The sequence below is a fragment of the Dryobates pubescens genome, chromosome 17, assembly GCF_014839835.1.
Source record: "Dryobates pubescens isolate bDryPub1 chromosome 17, bDryPub1.pri, whole genome shotgun sequence".
Taxonomy (NCBI): domain Eukaryota; kingdom Metazoa; phylum Chordata; class Aves; order Piciformes; family Picidae; genus Dryobates; species Dryobates pubescens.
In genome coordinates, this window is record NC_071628.1 from 20,078,582 (window position 1) to 20,094,505 (window position 15,924).

Consider the following 15,924-nt stretch of genomic DNA (forward strand, 5'->3'; position numbering starts at 1 on the left):
TGTTTTACTAAGCAGCAAGCAGATACATGAAAAAAATAAAGGGTGTAAAAACCAGAGTCATACTGAAGTCCAGGATGTCCAATCCTTTAAATACGTCAATTCAGGAGAAAATATACCTGCACAACCATTAGGTGGACAGGTTAAAACACTACCAAAGTAAGTGTCATAACTGTATGAAAGTGAGTGAAGTCACTGCATATTTAGAAAGCAAATTTTTGTCATCCTCTGAATGCTTTTATTTAAGCAATAATGAAACAACTCCATTTCTTTATTTCTCATAAAGGTAATGCCAAATAACTGGCTTATCTAGTCACTTCTTCAAAAAGCCTTTACTACTTTATTATTATTTTCATACAAGTAACTGCTAACTGCAGTAAGACTTAATCAGATGAACTTGCCCTCTCCACAGAGGCATTCTGGGTTTGTTTTTATGACAATACGAAGGGGCATTACTGGCCTGATTCTGTGCTATGTTGAGCATGTAATGCCCTAAACCTTCAAGACATTAGTAAGTTTCCAGAACTTCAGAGCATGCAGGCCATTAAAAATCCAAAGCATTAATAAGTAAAGGCTCTCTTCTCATGAAAGCTTATGTTATTAATATCTGTATTTACAACCAGAAAATATGCTCACTGCAGCTTCAGCTGCTATACCAGTAATATCAATTTTAGCTGCTCAACTGCTCTAAAGCTTAAAGACTTTTGTATAATACAGGGCAAAGCCAACAGAATTCCTAACAGAATACTTTTTATCTCAGGATTAAAACAGAATCAGTTATGATAGTCATTAGGTATCAGATTTCTGCCATAATTTTTCATACTTCACAACCCATATTTGACAATCCTGAAACTTTCCAAATGCAAGATAGTTTTTATCTACAAGCTACATGAGAATGTGAGCTGCCAAAACCATTACAGATAAAATTAATAAGGTCACTCATGAAGTCATACTCTCACTCATTATTGCCTAGTGCCATTCAACTGACTGAAACAGAAAAACTACCTAGATAATTTGTATCTTGAAGCTGATAATTTTAAGCATTTAACCAATTTTTTCTCTATACACTGAATTGCATCCCTTTTCCTTGCATGACATGCTCATATTACAAGGATTACAGCATTACCATCAATATTCTCTGAAATAAAGTACAAGAACAAAATTTTCTCATGGAAAGTGTAGCAAAGTACTATGAAGTGCAGAAAAGCTGTATGGGTGAATACAATCCACTTCACTTCAGATGAGGAGAACCATGCCAGAAAACAGATTCTGAACCTCAATAATATAGATAAAATACAACAGCTGGGGAATAAGTTTCCTATTTGACACCCTCTTTGTATAGCATCTACTCTTGACCTGCTCTCCCCATTTAATGTCCTGATTACAGCAACAACATCCACCTACCTGTCCTTCACAGATGAAATGTTGGCTATGTAAGCATTTATCAAACCAGAACACAACTACAAAACTATTTTCCTATCCGGTCTGTTTGACTACGACCCTTTTGGCTGCCTGTATTATATATAAGCTACTATTCATTTCACTGCTCAGCAAGTATTTATAGTAACATAATTAAATTGTGATATAAAGTGTGCCAAGCAGAATTCTTCCTACCAAAATTTCTTCATTCTAAAAGAAGGAGGGAGCATAACACAAATACTTGTTACCCCTTCATTTCTTTTGAAGTAAGCATTGCCTTCTTTATGAATTCTGTCTGGGGCAGGCTTGCAAAGGTAGGACAATACTGCAGTAAAACATCTGTATTTGTTCAAGCTGAGAACAAAATCACAACCTGGCATCTGTTGCTGCAGGGCAGCCATAACTTAGGATCCCCTGTTCTCTTGTGCGCATGTTGCTTCTCACTGGCTCACATAAAGCATGATACTCCCCCTAATGCACAGCAGTAACAGCTGGTAAAGGAAGGCTATGAAAATCCCCTGGTCTGAAGCCAGTTAGATGCTTGCAGTAGTGGCCAAGACCATCACCTAGTATATCAAGTATCTTCTGCTGCTTTCTATAAGCTCTGAAGCCTCCTGTGCCACCATGCAGCAACAGGCATGTGAAGGCCTGACTTTCCCAATATATAGAGTGTGACACAGACCTTAATTAGCATCTTTCCATTATGCATAAACTAGTCAATTACTCTAAGTGGAAAACCTTTCCAGCTACTGGACTTTCACCTTAAAAACTGAGTCAAAAAAGTTTAGAATTGTTGGGCTTTTTTTGTATATTATTTTTAATTTTCATTCCGTTCCTCTAGTCTATATTTCTGGATTCCCACCAGAAGTGAAGCAGAAGTGCCAGAATACTCTAAGACTGGTTATTCTTATTATTTCTGTATTCCTTCCAACCTCAGATCCCCAAGTTTGGAAAGAAAAGGCATTCTTACGTGTTCTAACCCCATTCTGCAGACCAAGACAAGTTGAAAAATACCTGACTCTAGCTATTTATCAGAATCTGATCTCCAGAACTCCCAAACACTTGTTATTGCTTGTCCTCTTCACAATCTCACAGTATCACAGTATAACTAAGGTTGGAAGAGACCCCAAGGATCATCGAGTCCAACCTGTCTCCACAGACCTCATGACTAGACCATGGCACCAAGTGCCACGTCCAATCTCCTCTTGAACACCTCCAGGGACAGTGACTCTACCACCTCCCTGGGCAGCCCATTCCAATGACAAACGACTTGCTCAGTGAAGAACTTTCTCCTCCCTTCGAGTCTAAACCTCCCCTGGCGCAGCTTGAGACTGTGTCCCCTTGTTCTGGTGCTGGTTGCCTGGGAGAAGAGACCAACCCCTTCCTGGCTACAACCACCTTTCAGGTAGTTGTAGAGGGCAATGAGGTCACCCCTGAGCCTTCTCTTCTGCAGGCTAAACAATCCCAGCTCCCTCAGCCTCTCCTCACAGGGCTGTGCTCAAGGCCTCTCCCCAGCCCTGTTGCCTTTCTCTGGACATCTTCAAGTCTCTCAATGTCCTTCTTAAACTGAGGGGCCCAGAACTGGACACAGGACTCAAGGTGCGGCCTAACCAATGCAGAGTCCAGGGGCACAATGACCTCCCTGATCCTGCTGGCCACACTATTCCTAATACAGGCCAGGATGCCATTGGCCCTCTTGGCCACCTGGGCACACTGTTGGCTCATGTTTAGGTGGGTCTCAATCAGTACCCCCAGGTCCCTCTCTGTTTGGCAGCTCTCCAGCCACTCTGACCCCAGCCTGTAGCTCTGCATGGGCTTGCCATGGCCAAAGTGCAGCACCCAGCACTTGGACTTGTTAAATGCCATGCCATTGGACTCTGCCCATCTGTCCAGTCGGTCTCCAAACACTTGTTACTGTTTGCCCTCTCAGATCAGCATTAAAATAATAATAAACACGAAGAAGATTATAAAGAAATACTTGCAGAGGCTTATGTCACATAATAATTGCTGTCACCCATTAAAAAAAAAAAAAAAAAAAAAAGGCAAACTTTGTATTTTGCATAAACATAAGGTACATCAAAAATATATTCTGGCAAATCAATAGGTAGATGCTATGAAGTCCACACAGATCTTTTGGACTAACATCTTTACCTGTTTAACAATAAACAATATCCTGTAACTGCAGAAAATAATTTAAAAGTGTTTTTGATATTTATGACCAATGTCAGCAATAACTACTCTTACTTGACTATAATCAGCTAGGGGAGGTATGTGCCAATTTTTGGAGAGGGTTTTGAGGTTGGGTTCTAAATCACATTACCACAAGAATATTTGTCCATTATTTTATTACATGTTTCAACAAAACTCAGAAAAAATTTCCCCTCATAGCCTGGGATAATATTTAATATGAAAACCAGATGCTGCTGCAGACCATGAGTTCTATCAAATGCAAGCTTCAATTTTTGACATTGACACAAATGGTCACTTATGATCAAATCCCTTTATAATGCCACAAGTGATGATCCACTCCAAAATATGGAAAAAGTTCAAAATAGGGAAGTTATTTTTCTGTTCTCATTAATTAGAGTTATTTTAAGTGCTTCATATAGGAAGAAACAGGTTATTAAAAAACAGCTATTCAAATATTATTTTCTCCAAGTCAAGATTTTAGCTACTCGCATTTCTGTGCTTGAATGTGCTTTAAAAGTGCAGAGCATTAAAAAGCTTTTATTATTCATTTAAAACTGACCTTTCATGGTAAAAGTAATTTTTCCTTCACTTCTTGAATTTAATTAAGATTTAATTTTTTTCTGTGAGAGACTAACACTGCTTTTTAGCATGTCCAAACTAAACACAAGTTTTACTGCTAATACTCACTGCACTTTCAGTCACTTTGCTTGGCTATAAATTCAGTGATATAACAGCCTGCCACTAAGATAAACAGCAAATTATATTACAAATAATAGGTTCAGGTATTTCTTGAGATTTTTGTATCATCCCCTTTCCACTTCTCACTTGCAATGTGAGAACAGAAGGCGAAATGAAGTTGTTTCTTCCATTAGATAAGTATCCTGCACACTGGACACAGAATGCATCCTTCTGCAGATGAGGGAAGCAAGCTGGAAGGCACTGACATTATCCTCTGGCTGCAAGGGCATGAAAGAGAAAGGGGGAAATGAGAGCGCACTTGGCCCTGCCAGCAGTACTTTTTCTTACTGGCTGTGAATATCCAAGATCCCCAAGCCAAAAGGAGGAAGGCTGCAGCTGCTGGCAATGATCTATCACAACTAGAGGCACAGCCAATAAACAATTAATCATGTACAGTTTTGCCAAGAAAAACAGGACTTTGCAATATATTAAAGGTAAGAAGCTATTGCTGTGCAAAGTACAAAAACTGGAATTGATGTATAGAGTACTGAGAGACCTTCTGCAAACTGCAGCATGGATTAAACTCCATAATTACCTGATCCTTCATGACAGCTTCTTCTAGGACAAACGTACGTACAGCAGAATTACAAGGCCAGAGCTCCCGTGCTGAAAGGACCACAGGTATCCAACAGATATGAAACATCCATAAACAAAAAAGGACCACAGATACTTGGCCCAATTCCATTCTTCTGGCAACATACAGCCTCTCTCTAAAAAAAAACCCAGAAATCTTCCCTTCCTCAGGAAAAAAGTAAAAATTGAGTAAAGCTGGAACCTGAGGCTTTATTGGGATGGGGAATTCTTGTTTGTAGGTGATTTAGATTGCTTCCACTGAGCTACAGAGAAGAAAAATGGGCTACTGTTGGGAAACTATAATCAGATGCCAAGAAAAACAAGACTTTAAAATGAAGTCTATATTCTGTAACTCTGTGGATAACAGAAACAAGAATATTGTTCAACATATGACCAAACCATATGCACCACTGTATTCTGCAGAAATTACTTCAGTATTATTTATCACTAGAGCTGAGTCACAACTGATTGTTGTAATGGTCACAACTGATTGTTCAAATGTTCAGAAGAGACTGGAGTGCAAACAGACACCAGCAGAAGACCAAGGCTGTGAACATTAGGCAGGAAAATCTCACAGTCAAAAGAAAAAATAAAAATCAGGCTCACATGAAAGTCCAGAGCCTTGAATAATTAAACACAAGAGCTTAAAACTGAATACTAAGAAAAAAAAGACAGCTGAGGTGCACAAGTACTTTGCCTCAGTCTTCATCACACCACCCAAGTCACAGAAGGCAAAGGCAGGGATTGGGAGAATGAAAAACTGCCCACTGCAGGAAAATATTAGGTTTGAAACCATATGAGGAACCTGAAGGTGCACAAGTAGCTGGAACCTGATGAGATGCATCTGCAGGGAACTGGCAGATGAAGTTGCTAAGCCACTATTCATCATCTTTGAGAAGTCATGGCAGCTCAGTGAAGATCCCACTGACTGGACAAAGGGAAACAATCCCCATTCCTTAAAAGAGACAAAAGGAAGACCTGGGGAACTACAAGTCTGTCAAGTCTCACCTCTCTGCCTGGAAAGATGATGGAGCAGATCCTCCTGGAAACTATGCTAAAGTACACGGAAAATAAGGAGGCAACTGGTGACAGTCAACATGTTCACATACCTGGACACGAGTATAGCATTTGATACTGCTTCATGTAACATCCTTGTCTCTAAATTGGAGAGACATGGATTTGACAGATGGACCACTTGGGGCATAAAGAATTAGCTGGACAGTCACACTCATGGAAATTGGAGTCAACAGGGCACCCTTGGCAAATTTGCCAATGACACCAAGCTGTGTGGTGTGGGTGATGTGCTGTAGGGAAGGGGAGGCCAGAGGGACATGGATGAGCAGTGGGCCAATGTCAACCTTATGAAGTTCAACAAAGGCAAGTGCAAGGTCCTGCACTTTTGTCAGGGCAATCCCATGCACAAATAGAGGCTGGGGCTTAAGTGGATTGAGAGCAGTCCTGGGGAGAAGGACTTGGGGGTGTTGGTTGACAAGAAGTTTAACACAACCCAGCAACATGCATTGGCTGCACCAGATGAAGTGTGGACAGCAGGTTAAGTGAGATGATACTCCCCCTCTACTCTGCTCTGGTGAGACCTCAACTAGAGTTCTGCATCCATCTCTGGGGCCCCCAGCATAAGAAGGACATGGAACTGTTGGAGAGGGTCCAGAAGAGTGCCACAAAAATGCTCAGAAAGCTGGAGCACCCCTCCCCTGAAGACAGGCTGAGAGACTTGGGATTGTTCAGCCTGGAGAAGAAAAGGCTCTGGTGAGACCTTACAGCAGCTTTCCCACATCTGCTCTGTCACTTTTCAGTATTTGAAGGGAGTTGACAGGAAAACTGGAGAAGGATTTTTTACAAGGGCATGCAATGATAGGATGTGGGGTACTGGCTTTCAACTGAAAGAGGTTAGATTTAGATTAGATTTAAGAAAGAAGTTCTTCACTGTGAGGGTGGTGAGGGCCTGGACCAGATTATCCAGTGACAAGTTGTGGATGCCCCGTCCCTGGAAATGTTCAAAGCCAGATTGGATGGGTCTTTGAGCACACTGGTATAATGGAAGGTGCCCCTGCTCATGGCAGAGGGGAATTAGAACTAGATAATCTTTAAGGTCTGTAAAACCCCAAAATACTCTATGATTCAATGAATCCAAGCATACATGTAACACACACATGAATGTTCAAAGAAAAACCCCCAAACTATTAATTTTGCACAACAATTTAAAAACCTGTGGGTATGTGGTCTTTTAAGGACTTCAAACTCCTCTATTAGATGAAGTGAAAAAATTTGTTCACATTCATTATTTTCCATTCTGCTTAATCATATCTTTCAGACAGGAGTTCATGGGATACTATTCTTCATTTCAATAGAAGAACTTGAAAATACTCTTGATTCAGAGGGGAAAACAAAACGGATTTTCCCCGATACTGCTAATGCTGAAGCAATAAAACAAGTTATATAGAATTTAATGAAAATATCACAAATTAAAGAAAAAATAGTTAGCAAAGTGCAGGCTCTGCCATGTTTCTCTACAAGAAATTTTCTGAAGAAAAAGAGCAAAGGTCAGGTATGAAAACATTTCCACATCTCTTACCCTCAGACATTTCCTATGTAAGAAATAATGGAAGCAGCACACAACTTTGAGAAAACAGCTTGATTTCTCAAAGAAAAACAGCCTCCTGCCCCTAGAAAGCTTTTAGAAATTCAAACTCATGATGAACATCAGCTTTGCTTGTGTGTTGTGCTAGCTATAAAGCTCACATGGCTGGAACAGAACTGCACCAGCACAACTCCACTTTCTCCCCACATCCTGGCAAAAGCGCAGTCCTGCCAGCGTAGGAGCGCCTGTACCAGGGGAACCTGCCAGCAGAGTCATGCACATTGTAAATCAGATCCCACTACAATCCAGACAGATCTGCGCCAGGAAAGGCTTGCACTGCGATCCCAGCCAGCTCAACAGCCCACACTATAGAGGAGGCAGTGCATGTTTTTAAAAGGCATGTGGGTGGGCTCAACCAACCCTATCTTTCTATAAATCCTCACATCTTCATGCTGTCAGTCTTCAGACAGCAATAAGCTCTTTGCTCCATTGTGAGACTGTATTTTCATTTGAGCGTTTAGAAGTTTTTTGTTTCATTTATACCATGACAGAAGAGTCAGTTTGCTTCCCTGATTCAAAAAAAAATGAGGTGGGGGTGGTGGTGTGTGTGTGCACATTTTTCACACATGCAAGTAAAGGTTCATTAATGCTCCTCCATCCTGCTTTGGAATACAAAACATTTTAGCCTGCACCTTATATAAATTAACAAAACCCCTGCCAAGTTATCTATTTCCATGGTTTTTTTTAGAAGTACTTTTCACTTACTAGAAACATTCATAGACTGCCTGGGATTACATGATTTATACTCTAGAAGTGCCTTTAAACCATGGTATTAAAATGGCAGGAGACACAGAACAGATAGGATAATGGTTCAAAGAAAGCAAACTAGGATAGACAAGAAAAGGCAAAGACAAAAAGGGAAAGCAGAGTGGTATAAAAATGGATAAGTAATTTAAGAGCTACAGGTTGGAACAAATAAGGCCCTTGCAGAGACTCCTCAGTCTAATGAAACCACTGTGTGTTGTCACCTTTGAGAAGGAACCTTTTCACTGTGAAAAGTCACACAGGCTTTGATTCAGCAAAACCATCAGTGGTAACTTTGAACATACTAATTGATTCCAGTGAAGTCAATGAGATCAAACTGCATGCACTGTTTACATCTTTTGCTGAGCTGAAAGCAACATGAATGTTAAGAGAGGGGATAGGACATCAATGGCATAGAAAATAACAGTGTAAAAAGAAGGTAAAACTGAAAATTTGATGGAAGAAGACATGCACTTTAAGGGAGAAAAATGTAGACAGAGCACTGTTACTGCACCTGAAGACAGAGGTGAAATGTGGAACAGCACTGTAAGTTTCAGAGCTATAATGAAGCAAAGATGACTTTTACCCTGAAGCCTATCCTGCTGAAAGAGTTTTGCCATCTACATGAATAAATGACATGCAACAAAAGAAAAGTTAAAAAGAACTTAAAAGTTTGAATAGAACTTAATTTGCTTGCACATGATTACCATTGTTTCAAAATCAACAGATTTTACCTTGAAGAGAAATCTACATCCTCCTCAGCTGGGGACCAATAAATACCCCAATGAAGAAAACCCAAAAAGCTGAGATGAAATGAAGCTGTCATGCAATCTTAGAAGTAACTTCAGGCTCTTTTAGTATCTTCATTTACAACAAAACTATTTCCTTGTGAGTCTGACCAAACAGATTACTTCTACAAGTGAATCAATCTTCTTGATGATCTACTATTACCTGTCAGTTCTTGCACAATATATACTGGAATTAAGCAGAACAAGGGAAAACTGTTCCTACTTGAAGTCTGTTTTTATTTCTGAAAATGCTTGTGAAATTACAGAGCCTACAGAAGGTACAGAAACAAAAACCCTTTTCTAGGTTTCCTACTGGCAAGATTAACTACCAGCATCCAGCTGGCCCAGAGAAATTAGTGTCACTGATCATTCAAGTACAGCTTTTAACTGCATGCTTACAGCCAAAACAACCAACAGACATCCTTACTGTATGAAAACATATAATATAACCAATTACTTAAACCAGTTTCCAAAGTCTTGAGGAGATACTTAAATCTTACCTTCTGTGATTTCTCAAGTACTAATAAAGCAAGTCTCTGGTTAGATTACAATGTAAAAAAAGGAAAAAAACCCTTTCTTTCTAGACAGCTCCCCATTATACTTAACAGGCTCAACACAAAATAAGTCAAAGATCAAGAGTAAGTTATCTGAGGTGTCAAGTGCATAAGGTTAAAGGTGACATTTTATTAGGTCAAAGGTGATATAAATAAAATGGTTTATGTCCAAGAAGCAGGGGTGCAGGCAAGATGTATATAATCTAAAGACATCACGGGTGACAAGTAATAACTTTAAGTAGTACAAGTGTGTTCTCACTACAGATACCTTGATTGCCTCAAAAATTGAAAACAGTGATGAATAAGTAACTACAAATTTTATACAGATTCCCTGCAATTTTTTTCCTCAAGTATTTCAAAACTTCAGGTTGTGGGGGAGGCTAAGTTTGGCATTAAGTCTGAATGCCGAATAAAGAGGTACACAAAGCAGATTGCTAAATAAAATTGGTTTTCTACTTCACAGGGACGATATCTCTAGCACGTATATCTTATTACCGCTCTTTGAGAAACAGCAAAACAAGAGAGGGCTTCAGGCCAAGGAAATTCCAGATTACAATAGTATGGCCCAGAATTGTATACTCAGCCCAATTAAAATACAGCTATAAATTAAATATGAAATATCTAACGATGGAATTATCCATATGCTGCTACTATACCAAATACTGCATGTCATCTTGATTAAGGATATTTAAATCTGCTATCGTTATCAAGATGTTCATTCCGTTAAAACTATTCTCTGCTTTTGCTCTTGCACTAAGTATGCATTCCAGAAATCCTAGCACTTTAACCTTAACCTTGGTCTTAAGTTTGCATCAAAACGTTTTGCTAAAAAACGCTGGATTGAAGCACATGATGTTGCACACCACAAAAATAAAGATATCTGTGCCCTCTAGTGGAACTTCTTTTTCACCATCTGGGCACAAATGCAGCTCTTGTAACGTGATCTCTTTTTTTGGAAGCTATCAAATTAGATGCTGTGAACAGCGTGTAACATCCAGTCAAAAGAAAATGTAGTTCACAGTTCTTGTCTGTATCTATTTGTGCTAGCAACAACCACAGTTCAATTATCAGTGGCTAGACAGATACAAGCAAATTTCAGTATTATAGATCGCCCACTGGTGTGTGTACCAACATGAAAGATTCTGGGAAATCTCACAGCTTCATTTCCAGGAAAACAGATGCAGTATGAAGCTTCCACCTATACATCTAATTAGGCAAACCTGCATCTCCAAAGAAATCCAAACCCACATAATTTCCACTAACCACTCTAAAGGAGGAGAAAATAAACTGAAAAGATAGTTTTAGGCACTTAGTTACAGTTCCAAAAGGGAAAACAAACTGTGGCACAGCAAACATTTACTCCTCCAGACTACTCTCTCTCCAACTTTGTTTTTCTGATTTCCCACCGATAAGCTCCTCTGTAGATTTCAATGCCTTGGAGACTTACTCTCCCAAGCTTTTTAAAAGAGAAAAAAACCCGTCATTACTGAATGTAGGAAGTTGTAGAGAAAGCACAAGATTTCAACAAATCAGAGTAGTAACAAGAATTGTGAAGGAAAGGAGACAGTCAAAGATCTGATGTTCTAAGCAGCGTCATTTGAATCAGCTTGGCTGGAAACAGATTGCAAGTGCAACGAAGTAAAATCTAAACCAACTCTGGAAAAGGACTTGTACAGTATTTCTTCCTAACATTTGACAGGTACATAAAATGAGCACTGACAAATGTTTCATATCAACCAACTCAAAGTCTGACTATTCTAATTCATCTCATAGGAGAGGCTTTGAGTTAATACTGTATTTCAATTCAGGCAGCATAAACAAGAAATTAAATCAGACAACCATTCAGAAGCCTTTTTTTTTTTCCCAAAAGAGCAAGGTTTCTTTATTTAGTATAAAATGTCCTCAATGATTCCTAAAAATCACCCTAAGAGCCAATTCTTCTAATGAAGCTACTGAAAAACTAATTAATGTTCTTTATAGCAACACTAATAGTCGCAAAGTGTTTCCAATTTTACATTTTAAAGTAATTTAGGACTACAGTTTTTACACTATTGACCTTGATGCATAGGATAGCACATCTGAAAACGTAAAAAAGGACTGAGATATCTTAAGTAACAGGAAGGAACAAATAAAAAGTAAAGCAAAGTGCAGACACCTGCAACACAGCAGATTTTTACAATGAAACAGTGAGATGAAAGTCACCTTTAGATTAATAGAAGAAACAATTAACTACATTTCATACACAACGTATTTTAAACGTCAATTACCTGAAGAGTTTGAATCCACTGTTCCTTGTGTTCCTTTTAATTGGTACTTGATATTCAAAAAGGCATTGTTATCCCCAAACTAACACAAATATCCTTCTTCACCTCCTTTATCAGACTTTGCAAGACTTTCTTAGGCTATTCAGTGGGATGACTTTTAAAACTGGAAGTATACAGAAATCAGGACTACAGAACTTACCACTTCTTCATCTGAAAGCTCTCGTCCTTGTATGCTACTGTTTTCTCTCACAGCTTGTTGGTGTTTTTTGCCTTTAATGTGGCTAAAAAGATATACTTCTGATGAAATCTGTAACGACAATGACTTAATAGTAACTTTTTTTCCTTGACAATTCCATAATCTGTAAATAACGGTATCATAGTAGTAGTATCATAGTAGTATCAGTCAGGGTTGGAAGGGACCACAAGGATCATCTAGTTCCAACCCCCTGCCACGGGCAGGGACACCCCACACTAGATCAGGCTGGCCAGAGCCTCGTCCAGCCTGGTCTTAAACACCTCCAGGGACAGCGCCCCAACCACCTCCCTAGACAACCCATTCCAGGGCTTCACCACTCTCATGGTGAAGAACTTCCTCCTCACATCCATTGTAAACATATGCCAAGATGTATGTTCAGAATTTCTGGCACAGTACTTTATTCATCAATCCAATTTACGTAAGTATCTTTTGTAGAGAGCTCTAGAGTAAATTGCAACGTGATTTGCAAGACAGCAGTATAACAATAGATTTTTAAAACCCTTAGCTTCTTATCTAACTTTCACTTCAACCTAACTTCAGATATTGGACTTTTATTCTGAAATGCATAATCACTGATTACACAAGGCTTCAGGCTGGTCCACCTGACATCTGTTCCAACACTGCTTAAAGTGATTCCATGCAATCTCATTTAATTCAACAAGTAATGCTTGGTAGGCTATAAGGCTTTATTCAGTAACATGTAAGTCTTTGCAAATCAGTAAAACCAGTTATCAACAAGAACAGATCTCCCTAGTTCCTGCTCGGTGACTGCATGGCTTCCTCTTCTTCACCACTCCTGGGACATATGGAATGGAGGACACAAGAAAAGATACTCTGTTGAGACCAGAGGTCTGCCTACCATAGTACTTGGCTTCCAACAGTGATACCAAAAAAAATGTAGAGACAAAGCTAACACTGATTCGCTCCTTCAACACTTTTAAGCCTCCAACCAGACTCAGTTCAAGAATTTCTTGACTCCAATATCTACAGGATCTTACAAGGTGTTCACAGCTCAGTTACCTGATATATGAAGAACCACTTACTTTACTTTAAATGTGGCTTTCAAGTACCTTCATTCACTGCTCCCAAATTCTTGCTTTGCCAGAAGAGATATAATAACTGAGAACTGTCCACACTCTCTATGCTACCTACAACTCGACAGTTGTTTTGAATATTCCCTAAACCACCTGATTTATAGGCAGAAGAATCCCAGGTAAGCTGCACTTGACAAAAGCAGAGCAGGGACACAGTAGAGGTGCATTACTGCCATCTGTGAGTGAAGCACAATCTGTAGCTTCAGGGCTTAGGTTGGCCTGGCAACTCTGACAGTATTCCTCCTAGCAAACTTACCATTACGTTGCATAATGAGCACTGTTTTTTTCGTTCATATGGTGTAAGTTTTGGTGCATAATCAGTATTAGCATGTCTTCCACTGCTTAATTCGGCTGCTTTCTCTTTCCTTTGTTCAATTTGTTCCATGTGCCTTCTAATGCTTTCATCGTGCTGAATGGAAAATAGTCGAAGCAACAAAGAAAAACACATTGAACTGCAGCAAATGGAATGAAACCACGCAAAGAAATATCAGGAATCACCAAACACTTTAGAGTTAGGATGAACTCCTGCGAAACTGAAACAATGTTTTACTTCTGGAAGGCATTAGAAGTCACCATACATGGCAGAGAATAACATTATCCTATGACTTAAAAATCAGTCGGCACGATTTGTGTTTCATAGGTGACTATCAATTACTAATCTGTTGCAAATCCTTCTGTAAACCTTTCAGTTACATTTATCATCTCAGCTCTGGTTTGCTCTTAATGAAACACGCTAGTACAGAACACAAGTTCACCTTTCAATTCAACAAATACATAACTAAGGCAGTGCTGTTTTCACTGACAGATACAAAATCATAAAGTATACAAGGAAGTAAAACAGATTACTTGCTTTTTATTTCTCTTTCAGTTGGTTTTCATACCTGACCCTCATGAGAGCACAACAAAATCTAAACTATTATTTAAAATCAGAAGCTCAACTATGAACCTCTATTTAATAAAAAAGCTGCATTTTATGGTACAAGTAAACGCAGGTATGGTGTTTCAGATTGGGATCAGACAAGAGAATAACACTAATATGAAAAATGATTTGCAAAAATAGAATACAAACTTGTAACATTAATAACTAAATAAAACTTTAATATATCATTCCCCCTCAGAACCTTACAAATGAAATGTATCATTTTGAAAAATAGTGAGTATCTCCTAAAAACTTCTGATACCCTGGTTCTTCACTGGACAGTCAATTCAGCTGGACTGCTGAACTACAAGAGGCTCAAACCTTATGCTGTTATATGACATAACTGGAGCCCTTCACGAAACAAAAGATAACAGCATGCCACATTTGACTGCATCAGTTTCAATATGCTTAGATAGCATCTGTGAGCGTCTTTGGCGAACTGGCTTCACTAAACAGTGTGAGAGGTTTTATATGTTGCTTTTTCTCATTAATTATTTCAGAAGGATTTTGACTTCTCTTACAAAGTTAAGGTTTACTCGTCCTCATGTTTGAAACTCTGAAATGAATGAATTTCATAGAGCTCTGTCCTGTTCTTTCCAAACTGTGCAGCGTATGTTATCCTGCAAAGTCCTCCTCTTAATGCAGAAGGCTAAATAAAAATTTCTTGTAAGTCATGTAATTCAGGACACTCTAGCAACATGGTGTACATACAGAAATTCCACACTGGTGATGCATTTTTCAAACTCAAGTAGCTTTTTATACCTTCAGTTGAATCTTCTTCTGCAGTTCTTCCATGGCTTCTTGCTGAGCTGCAGTAAGAGCTGCCAACCTCTCTTCTCGATCTCTAACCAAAAAAGAATCAAGATAGGGAAAACTTGTAATAATGTAAAGCATGCATCATATTGACTAACTCATGTTTGAAATGGAGAATAAGCCCCCCAAAAATGAAGCTGAAAATGGCTCAGTAGGACAAAAAAAAAGCAACTTTGTTAGCAGAGAATATAGATGCTTTCATTTCAGTGATTCGATAGACAGACACTTGAACCTTTGTAGCAGAACCCAGATCATGCCCCTGTCCAAAGCAGAGCAATGACAGTCAACACGATCATAGAATCAGAGAATGAGTAAAGTTGGAAAAGACCTCAAAGATCATTAAGTCCAACCTGTCACCCAAGACCTCATGACTACTAAGTGCCACGTCCAAAATGCACGGCTTGATGCTACAGAAGGGTGATGAATGTGATAGCCTGCCATTGTTAGCATTGTTCAGGCAATGGTTATAGTCAGTGAACCAGAGGGGAAGAGTACTACAGCAACTCAAAGGAAAAACATCCAGCAACAAGGGCAGTGTGTTTTATAAAATGGGCATCAGAGGAAGTTTGAACATAATTTAGAGATAAAACTTTGACCAATACCAAATATACATAGCCCCAAGTGATAAAGTGTTGGTCTTGAATACTGCAATTCTAAACATTCAAGATAAAGGATAGCAAAAGATGAGGCATTTATCTTGCTGCCATCTTATGTGGCACTGCACTCAGGACCTCACTGGCCACTCACTGAACCTGTCTGCCATACACGCCTCTTCAAAAAAAATGAATCATGCCTCAAACTTTGGTGGTCTTCTTCACTTTAAGCACATCTCCTTCTCCTCCCCAACATACTGGCAAAGCAGAGCTGTCATGGATGTAGATGCCAGTGAGAGCCTGTGAATGCCCTAAGCATCAAT

General features: G+C 39.2%; 1 protein-coding gene across 2 annotated transcripts in view; it reads right to left on the bottom strand.

The window, feature by feature from the left end:
* Positions 1 to 15,924, bottom strand: part of SCAPER (S-phase cyclin A associated protein in the ER) — a 148,088-nt gene that overhangs the window by 85,736 nt on the left and 46,428 nt on the right. For both annotated transcript variants that reach the window (XM_054169067.1, XM_054169068.1), the window contains exons 18-20: positions 14,958 to 15,039; positions 13,533 to 13,685; positions 12,126 to 12,233 (exon numbers count right to left, since the gene is read on the bottom strand). In XM_054169067.1, coding sequence (XP_054025042.1) covers positions 12,126 to 12,233; positions 13,533 to 13,685; positions 14,958 to 15,039 — 343 coding nt within the window. The remainder of the gene's footprint in view (positions 1 to 12,125; positions 12,234 to 13,532; positions 13,686 to 14,957; positions 15,040 to 15,924) is intronic.